At 41.4% G+C, this 16,232-nt stretch overlaps 1 protein-coding gene across 1 annotated transcript in view; it reads right to left on the reverse strand.

Annotated features, from left to right (window-relative positions):
• Positions 1-16,232, reverse strand: part of PTPRR (protein tyrosine phosphatase receptor type R) — a 139,329-nt gene that overhangs the window by 67,445 nt on the left and 55,652 nt on the right. Inside the window, exons 3-4 of the mRNA XM_068401734.1 lie at positions 13,881-13,994; positions 7,085-7,240 (exon numbers count right to left, since the gene is read on the reverse strand). Coding sequence (XP_068257835.1) covers positions 7,085-7,240; positions 13,881-13,994 — 270 coding nt within the window. The remainder of the gene's footprint in view (positions 1-7,084; positions 7,241-13,880; positions 13,995-16,232) is intronic.

Consider the following 16,232-nt stretch of genomic DNA (forward strand, 5'->3'; position numbering starts at 1 on the left):
TGCTCTCCCAATCTCTGCCTATTTGCTCTTCTTTTCTTAATTGTGTATTTTCAGTACAGTTCTCAGACTGAGTAAGAACACTTTCAATTTCAGTTTCCACTCTAAATATTTGAGGTCTTGGTGTTTCACCTTTTCTGAAATTCCCTAATGGCTTCAATTAAACTTCTCATTTCACTAGTGAATTGTCTTCCCATCTCAAGGCGACCTTTTTTTCCTCTCCAGGGACATTGCATAAGAGCACTGGGAGTTTTCCACAGAGGAAAGAGTTCCTCCATTTAAAGATGAGTGGCTGCCCACTGGACCTGTGATACTGCAGGGACCCTCTAGCACTTTACATGGGTACACTTCACACTGTAAAATCTGCTTAGGACCAATTAGCCTGCTTTTTTGAACAGTTAATATATCAAGCAAACTCCTTATGTCCATCAGCCTCCCAAAGACAGAAAGTTCTGATGAAGCTGAATTCAAGTGGAAAGGCTTGCTGAGGAGGAAGAGCATGGTAGGGCAAGAGAGGACAAGCTGACAAAAACCTGCTGCATGCTGGAGCCCAATATATTTTTCATGGTCCTCTTTTCAGCACAGGGTTGTGCCCTGCTTGCTTTGAAAAGGGCCAGGACAATGCAGATTAAAGTCAATGCAGATACAAGACAATGCACAGATCATATTGCCACACAATTCAAACATTTAAAGAAGTATTTGGTGGCATGGTTAATTTACAGACTTGCTTGCTAAAAAAGATGCATGTGCATAACCGGAGTTGACTGCTTTAGAACTGAAAGCATAATAAAGAAGAGTTTTCTTTGGAAGTCATAGCCCTAGGGACAGAATGGAAATCCTTTACCCCCTTCTGCTGAACTACAGAAACAGACCTTGTAAAATTAGTGCATTTGTGTGTGTGTGTAATCACGCAGTGTTTCATGATCTGGGCTTAAAAGTATTGCAGGTACTGACAGTTTAATACAGTTTATAAGTGTCAGTCTTGTGATTAGTGAGCAACTTAAAAAACAGGGCTTTCAAAGATAAGCTGGAAGTCTTGCCAAATATTTCTGCAGAAATTTTTCCTAGACATATTCAAACAATGTTGCCACTCTAACGGCGTGCAGCTCTCCGTACAATCTGCTACCTCAGAACAGCAAGGTTATTCTGCTGTGCTCACGGCACAGGGCTCAGGTCTCAATACTGGCTCAGAGCCCAAAACTGCAGCTGCTTCGCACTCGGGACTGCTCCTGTTGAGCTCCATGGGAATCCCACAGCGACAACTGCAGCTGCAGCTCTGGCCTATTAGCTATAAACTGTTTGACCCTGGGTAGGTTACCTGACGGCTTTCCAGTGTTTCAGATCTCTCAGGAGGAAATCTAGATAAAAAGCAGGAGCTGAAGGAGAATTGGCCATGCTGACCTTTTGTAAGTCATTAAATGGGAGGGTTTTGTACCTCTTCCCTGGAAGGACAAATACACTAAAAAGTAAATGAAGAGCTAATAGGATTTTTTTACTCAATGGGTGAGAGACTTTAATTAACTGAAATTCATTAGTGCCACAAAACTTTTTAAATATTTTATAATAGACTGTGATACATAACTGAGTCTAAGGGAATTAATCTCTATGACGTCTGTCTAATGGTATTTGTGTTCAGGATACGTTTTCCCCCGATTTCTCTTTCTAAAAACAAAGTTCAAAGAATATTAACAAATGCTGTAAAAAGGGTAAAAAAATGTATGCCACAACTTCAACATGTCTGACACACCATATTGAAACACTGAAGTAATATCTTCACATAACCAAGGAAATCTCTCCCCCAGCTCTGACTATGTGGTATGCAGGACAGCAGAATCGTTGCTCAAGCTGCTCCCTAACGACAGAAGAGGCTGTGACCTACAGTAACTGAGTCATCTCATGCCCACGATAAGGAATTGCTTTCTGAAACGTCAGTGCTGCTCATTCAGAACTTTGTTCCTCGGTCCGGGAGAACTGATAAGAGGGATGGCAACCGCCATGCTCACTACAAATTGTTGACACCCAGGAAACACAAGCTTGCAGGATGGTCAAAAGCTGAGGAAAAAAAGCAAGAAAGAGGACTTCTGTCCACAACCACAGGCAATGAGCCTCCCACATGGAGATGTGCTGTGTCTCAATTGACTGATGTTACTCCACGTTTCTCTCCCTCAGTTGGGAGCTTTTTCCTGTCTGAGAATCCAGTAAGACTTTCGGATAGTTTTTGAGGAGTGGGAATTACCACTGTTATCAGAAGGCAGAAAGATAAACCAAGCTGCAAAAAGCCATAGCTGATAAAGGTGGGGGGGAATACCAGAGCAGGTGGGCTGGCAGGGGTTTCCAGTAGATCAACCACCATCAGGTCTCAGAACAAACCTGGCTACAGGGAAGAAGGCTCATCATCATGTACATTACCAAGATGGAAAGAGGAAATGGCCTCAAGTTGTGCCAGGGGAGGTGTAGACTGGATATCAGGAAAAAATTCTTCACTGAAAGGGTTGCCAAGCATTGGAACAGGCTGCCCAGGGAAGTGGTGGAGTCACCATCCCTGGAGGTATTTAAAAGACATGTAGATGTGGTGCTTAGGGACATGGTTTACTGGTGGACTTGGCAGTGCTGGGTTAAAGTTGGACTTGATGATCTTAAAGGTCTTTTCCAACCAAAACAATTCTGTGATTTTGTGATTCTACGATTCTAAGAGCATCATCCCTCAGTGTTTGTCTCCATTCTCTAAGGAGTGTCCACAATAAAGTGAGTCATTCAGGCAGAATTAGCCAGGCTAATTTAAACAGTTTAAATTCAACATAATTCAAGGTAGGGAAGAATCAATGTATTCTAAACAATCCCATGGTATCACTAACCTTACTGAAGAGTGGCTGCACAGGTATCTGCTTTTCTCTGATCTGGAACAAATGTTTTTACACAAATGAGTTTTTATGAACTTTTTTTTTTCAGAAAAAAGACATTAAAAATTCACTCTGGCCTCTCTGGTCTTTTTGTGGAAACCTAGTGGATTATTTCTACAAATAAATAAAATGAGCAACCAGCTTTTGATAATAACAAAGAGACATTGACCTGAAGTAGGCACTGTAATATCTGTGACTGAAAGATCTTGCCAACGTAACAGGAGCTGCCAGGAAAGGTAAGTCTTCACCGGAAAATAGGTGAATTTGCAAATTGGGTCAGTTAACCCCAATTAGTTCCTTGGGCTGAAACACTAACGAAAGCACAGCAAGCTGTAGTTCTGAGCTCAGAGGAAAGCTTATAGGGAGCTGGGAACTGAACTTAAGATCAAAAAGGGTTCATCAAAGTTCACACTGAGTTGCTTTGCTTTTTCTGCTATTTTAACTATGTTAGCTAGGGCAGTTAGGAAAGTCTGCCAAGAAATCACTTCCACCCCCAGTGAAAACACGCAGGAATGTGGGTGACCTCTCAGACTCCCAGAACACTGGAAAACAGCCACTTAGCATCTCCCATAACAAAGCATCCCCAAAGACTCTCCCTTACATGCGTGTGCAATAAAGCGATGTGATTTCATGTCAAAGCTGGCAGGCCTGCAGGGCTCCTGTCCCTGTTGTGGTGCTTTGCTTGCACCCGTGCAGGTGTAAGGCTACATCTGCCTTGCCTGATCACAGGAGCATGTCCTTGTTCTCTGCCTTGTTCCTGGGCACCTCTGTCAGTCCAGGCTGTTGTAATTTCTAAGCTACTGGCTTGATCACTTGTCCTTACAAGGACTTAGGGTTTCTGTGTGCTTTAAGTGCATGATTGCTTCCTTTGATTTCTTCTCTAAGAAGTTAATATCACACACTCCAAAGGCAACCAACAGAAGCCTCGTGCAAGGAGGCGTAATGGTACATTTTGGGATTGCATAGATTTGGCATGAACTCTGGAAATTTCTCCTTTAGTGCCACATCTCCCAGCTGGCAGTTAGCTTATCTCTCAAAATACAGTAACCCTTATTTTACTTACTGTAACTTCAGTTAGTTTTGTCATTCAAAACCACTTCAAGTTCTCTTCTACTCTACTAAGCTCTGAAATCCTGTAGTATTTTCTTTTTTCCTCTGAGCACAATTTAAAGACATTATGAAGTCAGGATTTCCACACCAGAATAACATGGACTGCCTGAGCCATTGAATTTAGTCCCACCAACAAGCACTACTTCAGTAGTTTGTTCTGGGGAAGTCTGCCCCTGGCCCTGATACACACCATGGAACACAATCCTAAATCCCACTTTAGACACAATCATTAGACCATAATAAAAGAGCAAATGTTACAACTACAATAGGCCATTGGAAGAGAAAGGACATATGGAAGGTATTGCCATTGCCCTGAATCTCTGAAATGGCAACATCTCCATTAAATTCAATTTTCACATTTCCCACAGGTACATATTCAATTTTACACCAGACAGCAAAGGACTCCAGTGGTTCCTGCGGCAAAAGCATATAGAGAATCTGCTCTTTCAGCTACTGCAGAATAAGAAACTAGGATATGAATTTTGAGACAGGCAATTTAATTGAAAATAGATCAATCAGCAATTAATGCATCAGTAGATGTGAACTGGCAAATTATTACTGGAATGAATAGAAATGCAGTTCCAGTCACTTACATCCACAGACTTTTGCTGATTATTGTATCGCATGGGCTGAGACTTTAAACAGAGAGCTTCAGTTTTCCACTTGGGTTTTCCTACATAATCTTGGTAAAGTTTCTTAGGACAGGGTAATCTCCCTCACCATTAACCCTCTACAGCTGGGGGTCTAGGTTAAGCTAAGCCCTGTTAGGAAGACTCAACCAAGCAATCTCAGAGATGGGATGAACTGCCCGCTGGAGGTAATTCTGTCTTTCCATTCACTGTAGAGAGAGTCAGCAGACTTTCAAGCCTTAGGCAGCTGATACCGAAATAGGCAGCTAAAAAAGGAGATGGATTCCAGCCCTAACACCTCTGTGTCAGCCACCCACCTAGAAAGATGAGGATAATGCTTCCTTTCTGCACAAATACACTGTGAGTGCACATATAATACTGGTTGTGAACCATTCAGACTTTTTGGTGCAAGAGTGTACAATTTATTAGCTCATTAATTAATTAGGATTTATAGTTTAGGAATAAACACAAAATGGGTAAAAACAATGTGTCAAAGCTATGTAAAGCTTTATATAACTATACCTTCCTTCAAAGGTTTGACTGTTTTGATTTTCTTTGCTGTTATTTTGTTTGGCATGATTTGTTCTTAGAGCAAATTGAGAGAAGAGTAAATAACTGGCTAATAGTTGAGCAAGTAAAGATTATATGTTGTTGTCTTTTAGCTGCTGTTTTCTGTGAAGTCTTAAACATGTAAACAATTTATAGAGATCCAAAAGAAATACCTACTAGTGTAAAGCTGCATGATTTTTTCAGGATCAGGGCCTTAGCTGTATAATCTGCTAGCAAATGAAATATTAAAATAATCTCTTGTTTCTCCAACAGTATTAGAAGGAGTTAGAGTTTGCACAACTTTCATTCTAATAATCCTTTTCTAAATTATTCCATCTGGTTGTCTACACATTTTTTCCAGAGAGAAAATTCAAATATCTGAGCACTCCAGATTATTGAAATGTATCTAACTCAAGATGAGATCTTGAGTTCAGCGGTGTGTTTTTTTCCAGCATCTCTTCTTAGCTTGATGACATTTCTCCGTTCATCTATTATTCATATATGTTCTTGTCCCATGTCTACCTGAAGTGTTATTTGTAACTGAAGTACTTGGAACAGATAATGGCATCTATCACAACTGTCAGACTCATGCTTCAGTAACTAAGGAAATTCTGACCTAAAGGAAGCTTAGCTCAGGTCGCTGATGAATGATATAAAGGCCTGATTTGATGGACAGCACTGCTTGGCTTTGTTTTGTATTAGAACAGCTAAAATCTGAGAATCCGCTCATTTTCATAGTGGCAGGCTGCTGTCATAGAGCGTGTAAGATTGCATTAAACCGGCCTCATTTTTATATTTAATTTTTTGTATCAAAGACATCTTCCAGATTCTTAAACAGAGTTAGAACACTTAAAATGGAGCAAGAGCATTTCTAATCAGTAGAAATACAGGTGAACATAACAGCCACTACTAACTCAGCGATGGCTCAAACATAGATTTGGATGTAAAAAAAACAGGAACTCTTTACCCAAAAGGGAAAACACAGCTCTTCAGAACCTCTCCTTTTTTTTCCACTTTTTTGGACACAAACATCTCCTCTGTCAAAATGGGAGCTTCCATAGAAAATGATGATTCTTGATAACATGTTTGAAGTTATTCGGACCTCGCACTGAATTCTGAGAGTCTTTATATGTAGGTAAGGGCTTCTAAGACACTAAATAAAATGCAATGATGTGATGTCACCATGTCCATGATCTCAGTGATTTCCTTTCCTAAAGGCCTTCACTTCTTTCCATCTGCTGTGCATAGCTCAGGTGGTCAGCCCAGAATTAGATATCCGTCTCACTGGTAATGTCTGGGACACTGTGGAGATGGCAGTGCAGTCTCTGCTTTGAAATAGATTTTTTTTTTTTCCAAAAAACGGATGTAGTCATACAAATAATAGCTACAAGTTTTATTTTTGCCCTCTTTTTGGAACAGGAAAACAAAATAAATCTCTTACCTCTCCTGAGAAGAGAAAGAAGCATGGGTACAATGTACAAATTCAGTTTTTCAAAATCATGTCAGATACATTACACAGGTAATAAAGTTCACACCTGACATCTGCATTTCACTTATCTCTCTACTGAAATTGTTATACCTGCCGATCTGCATTAATAGACCAAAAGTCCTTGGGCTCACTTCCTTTAAGGCAATTGATGCATGCCTAGGATCTAAACTCTGATTTCAATGGTAGCCTACCTGTGTGAGGAGGACCTGCATATTAATGCTTAAATAGCCTAATGAAGCACTGTTAAAGTAATTTAACGAGGCTAACTGTATAATTGCCTTACAGCATTAATGCCATCTTAGCTTATACATTTCCTGCCTCATGCTTGAGAACCTCAGCCTGAAAACTACCAGGGATGTAATAACTGCCTAATATGTAACAAACTACAGGTTAGAAAATTGGTAACCAACCTCAGGGGAGACCTCTGTTATTCCAAACTGGGATAAACTCTGATGCAAAATGTTGATATTAAGGGAATGCAGCACTTCTTCAGATGGTAGCGCCTCAGAAATTCCTGGCTTTCTGTTCAGTGGGGACACAAACAGTTCCACACAGTTCCTCTTCCCCTAGGAAAATAAAAAAAAACACAGAATCATAGGAAGGGTCTGAGATTAGATAACCTTTGCTGTCTATAGATTGTAACTATAATTCCAAAAACAAAAGCATGGAATATAAAGGCTGCAGCCTGCTCTGTGAGGAGAGTACACCTATTCCCTGACTCCTTAAATCCCAGCTGACTGTGCAAGAAAATACAAATACCATATGTGGGCACGTGTGCTTTGTCTCGTTCACTATTGACAAGGTACCCTTACCCTCTTCCTGAGTCTAGTACCATTAAACAAGACAGGTCAATGTCACAGGGTGAGGGGAGGAGCCATGGGATTGGGTTAAGGGCAAAGTGTGAGCAGGGATTTTAGCAGATAGATAGTTCACCTGATCTGAGCTGAAATGCAGCCCTGTTTTAGAAGGTGGTCCTTAAACAGGAATGCTTAGTATAATTGTCACGGTTTAAAGCTGGGCCAGCTATTAACCAGGTGGCAGATGCTCTCTGTTAACCCTCTCCCCCCCACCTAAGGGAAAGGGAAAAGGGAGAGAGACTTATGGGTTGGAAAGTTAAAACAGTTTTAATAAACTATAATAATGAAAAAGAATATAATAACAATAATAATAGAAATAACCAAATATATACAAATATGTACAAAACCAAGATCAAGAGCTTGGAAATCCTCCTCAGGCAGAATTGCTCCCCCCAGTACAGGCAGAGGGGAAAAGGCAGTACCTCCACCCAGCACGGGCAGAGGGGAAAATGCAGTAGCTCCCCTGCCATTACACCTGCAGGCTTTTAACTGGAGATTTGGCAAAGCTGGTACCAATCAGTGGGAGACAGGAGGGCCCCTCCCTCCTGGGCCCCACCTCCAGGAGGCAGTGGGTTAGTGATAAGCAGGAAAGTGAGAATGACATGTATGGGATGGAATACCTTGCCGGTCAATCCTGGGTCACCTGCCCCGTCCACTCCTCCCTGCAGGTACAACCCCCTTCGGCTCTTCACTCATAAGCAGTGAGGAATTTAACAGTGACCTTGGTTTCTCTAAGACTAATTGGCCTGGTTTGGGCCAAACCAGGACATTCCACCCCTTATTCCATACCATTCATGTCATACTCAGATCACCACTACCTTTTCATTTTCAAATATAGATATACATATCACTAGTTTATGATTCATCTTTATGCAAAAAGTCCATCAAGTTCATGTCCTCCCCATAACCACGCAGGGCAAACCACAGGATACCTCGTGATGTGTTCTGTTTCCTTTGAGCTGGTCCTGTAGGAGAACGTTTTCTCTTAACGGCTGCAACGCGCGCCTGTGTAGGTAGAGAGTCAAGTTTATTCTCTATCATGGACAGTTTGTCTGACAGTTGTTTAAATGAGTCCTTGTTCTCCTTAGTCAGTTTTTCCACAGCCGAGATGCGTGCCTGCAGTGGGGAAGAAATACTATCTTCATACTGTCGCATACAGTTAGCCATTTCGCCCACAGTAGAACGTGCCATATCATCTTCTCCCCATACTAATATTGACAATGTATGGGTATATGTCGGTGGAGCATTCTTCACAACCTTCCGGAACATGGATCGGTTGCATTCCACTTCATCAGGATCTACAGGATCTACAATGTTCCGTGGGTGTCTATAAATGATCTCTTGCACAGCCAGTTCTCTAAGGTAGTTAATACCTTTTTCTATAGTGGTCCATTTGCTTAGGTGACTCATAACATCATCTTTATAGGGATACCTGCTCTTTACAGCTGACAAGAGTCGCCTCCAGAGACTGACAGTGTTTGACTTTCTTGCGAGCGCCTTATCAATACCACCATCTCTGGACAGGGATCCCAACTGTCTGGCTTCTCTGCCATCTAATTGCATGCTGTCTGCCCCATTATCCCAGCATCGGAGCAGCCAGGTAATAATAGGTTCACCGTCATAACGGCTGAAGTCTTTCCTTATATTTCTCAGGTCCTTCAGGGATAAGGAGTGGTAGGTTATCTCTACGTCCGAGTCCTCCTCTTGTGATAGTTCTGCTTTAGAAGGACCTTTCTTCTGTGATGGGTCTGCTTTAAAAGGACAATCAAGGGAACCCCCATCTGTGTCGGGCCCTAACTCTGCCTGAGAAGGGCCCTCACCTGGGTCATATGATGGCTCTGTCTTAGAAGGCTCTGAGTCATCATCCTTCTCTTCACGAGCTGATTTCTTTTGGTATTTCTTCCTGGTTACAGGAGCAATTGGTAGAGATTCGATAGATGCTGGAGTCTGAGTAGATGCAGTGGCTGTCGTGGGAGTGCTGAGAGTCTGAGTAGCTACAGTGGCCATCTTGGGGGGTGTAGCAGCTGTGGTACAGGCTGCCGAGGTTTCAGTGGGTTTAGTGGCTGTAGCAGCAGTACACACTGTAGGATCTGAGGTGGCTGCATGACACCTACAACTGTCCCTGCACTGATATTTAATCTTATCCCACATCAGAAACACATTCAGGACAACCAAAAATAAAAACATGCCACCTAGACAGCACCATCCTAATTTCGCAAAATCTGGTGGAATCAGCTTGGCAGAAAAGGAGAAGGTGCTATTTCCCAAAGTAAAACTGGAAGTGTAATCATTAACAGAATCAGCTAAAGGGCGCCTGGAGCGTGCAGATGAAGTTGCTGCTACTGATTCGCGATTAAAGCTGCCCATCATTGTGTCATAGAGATAAGAGATCGGAATATTAACTGCCCAGTTTATCACAGCATAAATCAGTATCAAACCCCATACCAAAACAATACATTTCGACCAGCGCCCACTGCTAAACTGCATGTAAACATTCATAAGAAGCAAGCAATAACACAGTGCCCACGGCAGGTAAGGCATCATTGCAATACTCAATTGTGAAAGAAACTCCATAAAAAGATGAGATAACACAGCATTCAAAAATGACATCACCATCTTCACTATCTGTTTTAACTTTCCAACCCCTCGTAAATCTCAAAGGAAGAAATCTGATATTCTCTCAGCTGAGCTCTCCGGGTCTCCTCCCACCAGAGCCAGGATTCAACTTATCAGAGCAACCTGTTGGAGCTTCTCTCGTGCCCCACGTTGGGCACCAATAAATCTGTCACAGTTTAAAGCTGGGCCAGCTATTAACCAGGTGGCAGATGCTCTCTGTTAACCCTCTCCCCCCCACCTAAGGGAAAGGGAAAAGGGAGAGAGACTTATGGGTTGGAAAGTTAAAACAGTTTTAATAAACTATAATAATGAAAAAGAATATAATAACAATAATAATAGAAATAACCAAATATATACAAATATGTACAAAACCAAGATCAAGAGCTTGGAAATCCTCCTCAGGCAGAATTGCTCCCCCCAGTACAGGCAGAGGGGAAAAGGCAGTACCTCCACCCAGCACGGGCAGAGGGGAAAATGCAGTAGCTCCCCTGCCATTACACCTGCAGGCTTTTAACTGGAGATTTGGCAAAGCTGGTACCAATCAGTGGGAGACAGGAGGGCCCCTCCCTCCTGGGCCCCACCTCCAGGAGGCAGTGGGTTAGTGATAAGCAGGAAAGTGAGAATGACATGTATGGGATGGAATACCTTGCCGGTCAATCCTGGGTCACCTGCCCCGTCCACTCCTCCCTGCAGGTACAACCCCCTTCGGCTCTTCACTCATAAGCAGTGAGGAATTTAACAGTGACCTTGGTTTCTCTAAGACTAATTGGCCTGGTTTGGGCCAAACCAGGACAATAATGCTGTGGTATTTTGGCACTGCTTTCTAATTCTGTGTCAACACATTGCAGACACATTCCACAACGAAGTATAAAGTCCTTTTAGTCGACTGCAGTGCAAGTCCTTAAAATGGCACAACAAAAGGAAAGTACCAGAAAATTTTTGTTTACATTTAATGGGTAAGCTGAGAATGCCTGCTCTCCCCTTTATTCATTCCTGCCCTGGTGTCTTTGATGCAGTCCTGGTAGCCCAAGGGGTGCTGTATTATAGATGTCAATGATGCTCACTCTGTCGCAAGGGAGCAAAAGGAGAGACTACCAGAGGGTTCCTCTGTTATGATAGACTAGAGCAGCACCCGAGACCAGAACTCTAGACAGTGCTGATGTCCAAACAGAGTGTAGGAACCAGGTTCCCCAGGGCTATGGCCAACTTAGCTGAGGCTGTGATGTAGAGTCCAGACCTGGTGGGTTCCACGCACACAAGGTAACTATGGAGCTACTACCTGCATTGCTGCCTGTGCATGCAAGAACCTCACTGGTCTGGTTATTTGCTATTCATCATTATGGGATGGGAGAGATCATTTCAAACGGGGGTAATCCTGATTTTCCCCATCTCCTTCCCCTCACGTTGAATGTGCATCATTATCTTTACTGAAGTGAATAAAAAGACATCTTTTGCTCTTCTTAAAATATCTAGTTTTGCATTCAGAGGTAGAGCTGCACAGAAAGGGACACTTTCAAGCATGTTTACCCTAAATCTGCCCTCTGTGCTCTCACGTGTGCCGCTGGTCCATCTGCTTGAGAAGATTGATAAGGACATTGGCTACTGGTGGGACTGGGTATTTTCCAGTGGGACTATTCAGATCAGCAGGGTTATAAGGACTGAAAACAAACCTATAGGTCTGGAGCATCAGTTCAAGGTAGAGACTTCTGTCAAGCTGAAAAAGCTGATTTGAGGCTGCAGTGCTACTCGGTCTCTGATGTGGGTAGGTGGCTGGTTCTGGATGTAGGTGGCAGGCACAAGGCAAGGCCTGGTGGGGACGCAGCATTCCCAGTGTTTCGTGCCTTCTCTGTTTAGGAATCCCTCTGCCCATTAAAAGGCCTTTATGGGAGGAGGATTTACTGGAAAGGTTAAGGAGACACTGGAAATGCCCAGTTAATATTTCCTGGCACACTATGTGTTGTTATATGTAAGAGGCTAGCAGGCCCTCTGCTCTGCCTGTGCCCAACCACATCCTGGCTGCTAGGCTCCTGATCACTTCTGAGAGCTGCTCACTTGGGAGGGAGTCAGCTTCAGTCATCTAAACTACCTCCACAATCAGCAGAGAGAGACTGGCATCTCTAGAGAATTATTTAATCCATCCTAAAAAAGTCAGGATCTCAATGCCTCTCCTCCAGTTACCCTTCTCTATGTTGCTTTTACAGGGAGCCTAGATGAGTAGCTTAGACTAGGCTGAAGTGAGGTGAGATGAATTTTGATGTGCCCTGCTTGCTTGCCAACACTCTGCATGAGAGGAATTGTCTCATGTTGGAAGGATGCAAAGTGGGAATAAGGTCTCTGAAGATATATTTTTCTTCCTCGTGAATTTTGACTGTGTGATTTTTAGAGCAAATACGGCAAAAGTTTGCTTTCTTTCTTATACCACTAAAATGTTAACTCATAGCAGACCTTTACAGATGTTGAGAAGACTAATTAATTAACAGTACTTACTGTATTCTGAGCTATATGCAGGTGCAAAACGACATTAGCTCTTCCCTTAGATCACAAATGAGAGGAGAAAGGGAAAAGCTACGGAGCCAGTAGGAAAATAAAGAGCATATTTCTTCTGCTTAGTTACATAATTTCCACAGAGCATAGTAAGAAAGCTACTAAGTGACTTAGGGTGTTGAAATACACATCCCAAACTCTGGAACATTTCTCATTTAATTGTGCTTTTCTCTGAATATGTCTTTCAGCCTTTCATTCTGGTTAATGCAGGGGACAAAGGAGAGTTAACATCACTTGTCACGAATGAGTGACATCCCTGGTGAACATGAAAAGGGCTGCATTGCATTCCTATTGATCTTCTCCGCTGTACTTCCCGTGTGATCCGTTCTCACAGAGACATTATTTGAAGGAGTTTTATAATCCTTTTTGATGTATACAATCCTATCAAGCTATCAAGGCAGGAAATACTTTTATGCTGAACCTGTCAGTTTTCTTCCCTAATATTCACCCTGCATGTAGAACAAAGTAAAATAACTCTTCTTCCTTCTGCAACTGAACGCTAGCAGTACACACATGATGTTGGTTTTTTTTGCTTCATGGCAAAACTGTCATAAAAAGACAACAGTGTTAAGAAAGTTTGCTCTTTACCATACACAGAAAACCATACAATGACAATGGTTTTTAAAAAATCTTTGTTGCTAGAAGCAAATTTGTCGTCATCTTTTGCAAATATGATACCGTAGTCTAGAAGATCATTTCTGAGCATAGATTGCTATAGCTGAATAGCAAAACATGAATATTAATCTTGTGAGAAGACATTTATTTTACTAATGGAAAGTGTGAGGATAAACTGTGAAGATTCCTTTGAAAAGCAGAATCACATATATTTTTTGAGCAATATTCAACCTTTGAGAAAAAAACATGAACAATTGTTTCTTAATGAATGTGATGTAGAACTGCGTTGGAATGAAAACTAAGGCATAAGCAATCTGCTTATGAACAGGACACATAAGAGATTTATCTGACTTAATTTTTCTCTAGACTAACTGAGAATGGTTTCCTTTCAAAAGACAATTTAAATAATTTTGTAATGGAGATCTATCTTTCTGTAGTGCACTTTAAAAAATACTGGAATAAAGTATTTTTCTGTCCTATTTTATTGCACTTCTGCACAGTGACAGGAAAAGAAATGTAAGAGAATTCAAAATAACTAGGTACACTTTATTATACACAGCCCTTTGGTACTTACAATGAGTCTGTTGATATGAACTTGCTGAGGTAACAGGCCCAGTGCTGCTGCCACTCCTTGGCGAAATATCTGAAGCAATGTGATATTCAGCTTGTTTACATCCATTTGCAGTGTCTGAAAAACAGAAAACCACTTCAAATGAACTCCTTGCTCAACACATTCAGTTCTCAAGATAACTGATCTCTGGGACTCTTTGCTAATTGTTTTTTTTTTCCCGGAACGATAATCTGTGCAATCTACTTGCATCGCAATAAAGAATAAGTCCAAAGGAAAATTTAAGCACCTTAAATGCTGCTTATTAGCAAAGTACCACCTTTCCTCAACTACATTCAGAATAGGTTCCAGAGGTTTTGGCTAAATTCCTTGGACAAGTCACAGTGTTCAAGATAACACAATTACTACATTAAAAATGAAAGTCAAGCATTAAACATCAATTCACCTTTAAAGAATGAGATGTTGGATTTACACAATGAAAATTTGCTTTGAATATTATCTTAGCATTTCTCCCTGCAGGTGAAGAATGAGTCAGAGATAGTGAAATTACACAATTTTAGTTTTGATTAGCGGTTTCTGAGATCAAAAAAAGAAATATTCTGGATCATTCCAAATACTTGAATTTCCTAAAACTTCCTCATGCGAGTCAGAGAACACTATAATTCTCAGCAGAGATCAAGTATATCACTGAAGCATCTTCTTTCTTTGTGTTGGAATCATAGTGAAATTTAAATGTTTCCTCATGCTCAAATCCTTCCTGTGAAGTCAGTGGAATTTTACCCAGGAAATAATTCAGGTTCAAATCTTCTGTTTCCAAGAAGACCCAGATATGGGGTCTTCACATGATGCCTGGTGGCCAGTACTTCCATGTGGCACTTTGGTGTCCCTTTCTTCACTTCCATATCCCCTTTGCAGACAATATGTAGTGGAGAAGAGAGGGAAGAGGAGTATGTCAGATGGTCCCAGAAGGCTTCCAATGCTTCTGGCAACCTCTGACTTAGGAAGATAGTGAGTTCTGATTGAGCCAGTTGACTTGAGCTGAAAAAGATTTTTTTATTTTAAACTTCCTATTTAGAGTCATAGGCCAGCTTGCTGCTCTGAGGATCCAAGCAAGTATTCTTCCTTCCTACCTAGGGCTGCATAAAGAGAATTAAATATCCATGGTTCAGACATCACACTGGGAATAGGGTTATGGTCTAGAAAGAAAGGCAACTTTTTTCTGAAAGAAAAACAGCATGACACATTTTGACTGTTGTTTTTATTTATCAGCAAGTATTTATAAGTTATGATGTAAAATCATAAAATATTTTCTTTCCTTTTCCACAGTCAATTTGATTTTTCCATCAGTACCTACTGTTTTTAATTTTTTCCCCCTTTTTTTCATTTTTTAACACTAATGGGATTGTCAGGTCTTGAGGCATGAACGGAGAGCTGCTTTTACTACATAGTTGAACTTTAATTCAGCTGGAAGTATTATAGAATTCTTCAATTTAAATTACGCTGGCATTTTCAAAATGCAAAATCTTCTTCTCTTTGCTTCTTCTTGAATTAGACTGACGTCCTGAGTGGTTACAAAACTGCTCCAGCTTTGTCATTGAAACAGACAAATGTCTTGAGAGGGGACATATGGAGATCTGGCAGATCTGAGCACCATTTCTTCTGTTGCCCAGACTGGCTCGCTTCAGCCATGGCACACCTGAGCAATATAGCAGACAAGAATTGGTTTGGAGCTGTGAAGCCGTCACTACACTGAAAGTCAACAGCCTGGTCTGAGGATCCTGGGTAAATGAGAAAGGGAGTTGTTGCTGAAATAGTAAGGCTGTTGTGAGGGTCCCTAGAGATCCATCAGGATGGTGTAAAGACTGCGAAACTGCTTGTCTAACTCAGTGACCCAGAGTTATGGGGATAATGCTAACTGTTATTACTGAGCAAAATTAGCAGGCATAAAATCAAAATATATTCACTTAATACATTCACATACTTAAGCCAGGGATCAGATCACATTAATAGAGGTGTTGTTAAATAGCGTGTTAAAAGCTTACTGATAAAGACGCAGAAATGAAACAGCCAGAAAAATACCTCGCTTCAGGTGAAACAGAAGATCTTAAAGAGCCTATAAGGAGGTAATAAATTCTTAGAGATGTAGTATGTTGAGATTGTGGTTCATCATATCCAGGGACAATAAAATGTGGTGAAACTCCATTATCTTCAGGAGAGTCACATTTCCTTCTACCACACCTGAATTTGGTCCACCATATCCTATAACAAATAGTCATAAAAGGCTGCACAGTCTGTGTGTGTCTCTATAACAGCTATATTGTCCTTGGTGGTTCTGGGGGAAGTCTGAAGACCACAGCA

The sequence above is a fragment of the Nyctibius grandis genome, chromosome 5 (genome assembly GCF_013368605.1).
Source record: "Nyctibius grandis isolate bNycGra1 chromosome 5, bNycGra1.pri, whole genome shotgun sequence".
NCBI classification, from domain to species: Eukaryota; Metazoa; Chordata; class Aves; order Nyctibiiformes; family Nyctibiidae; genus Nyctibius; species Nyctibius grandis.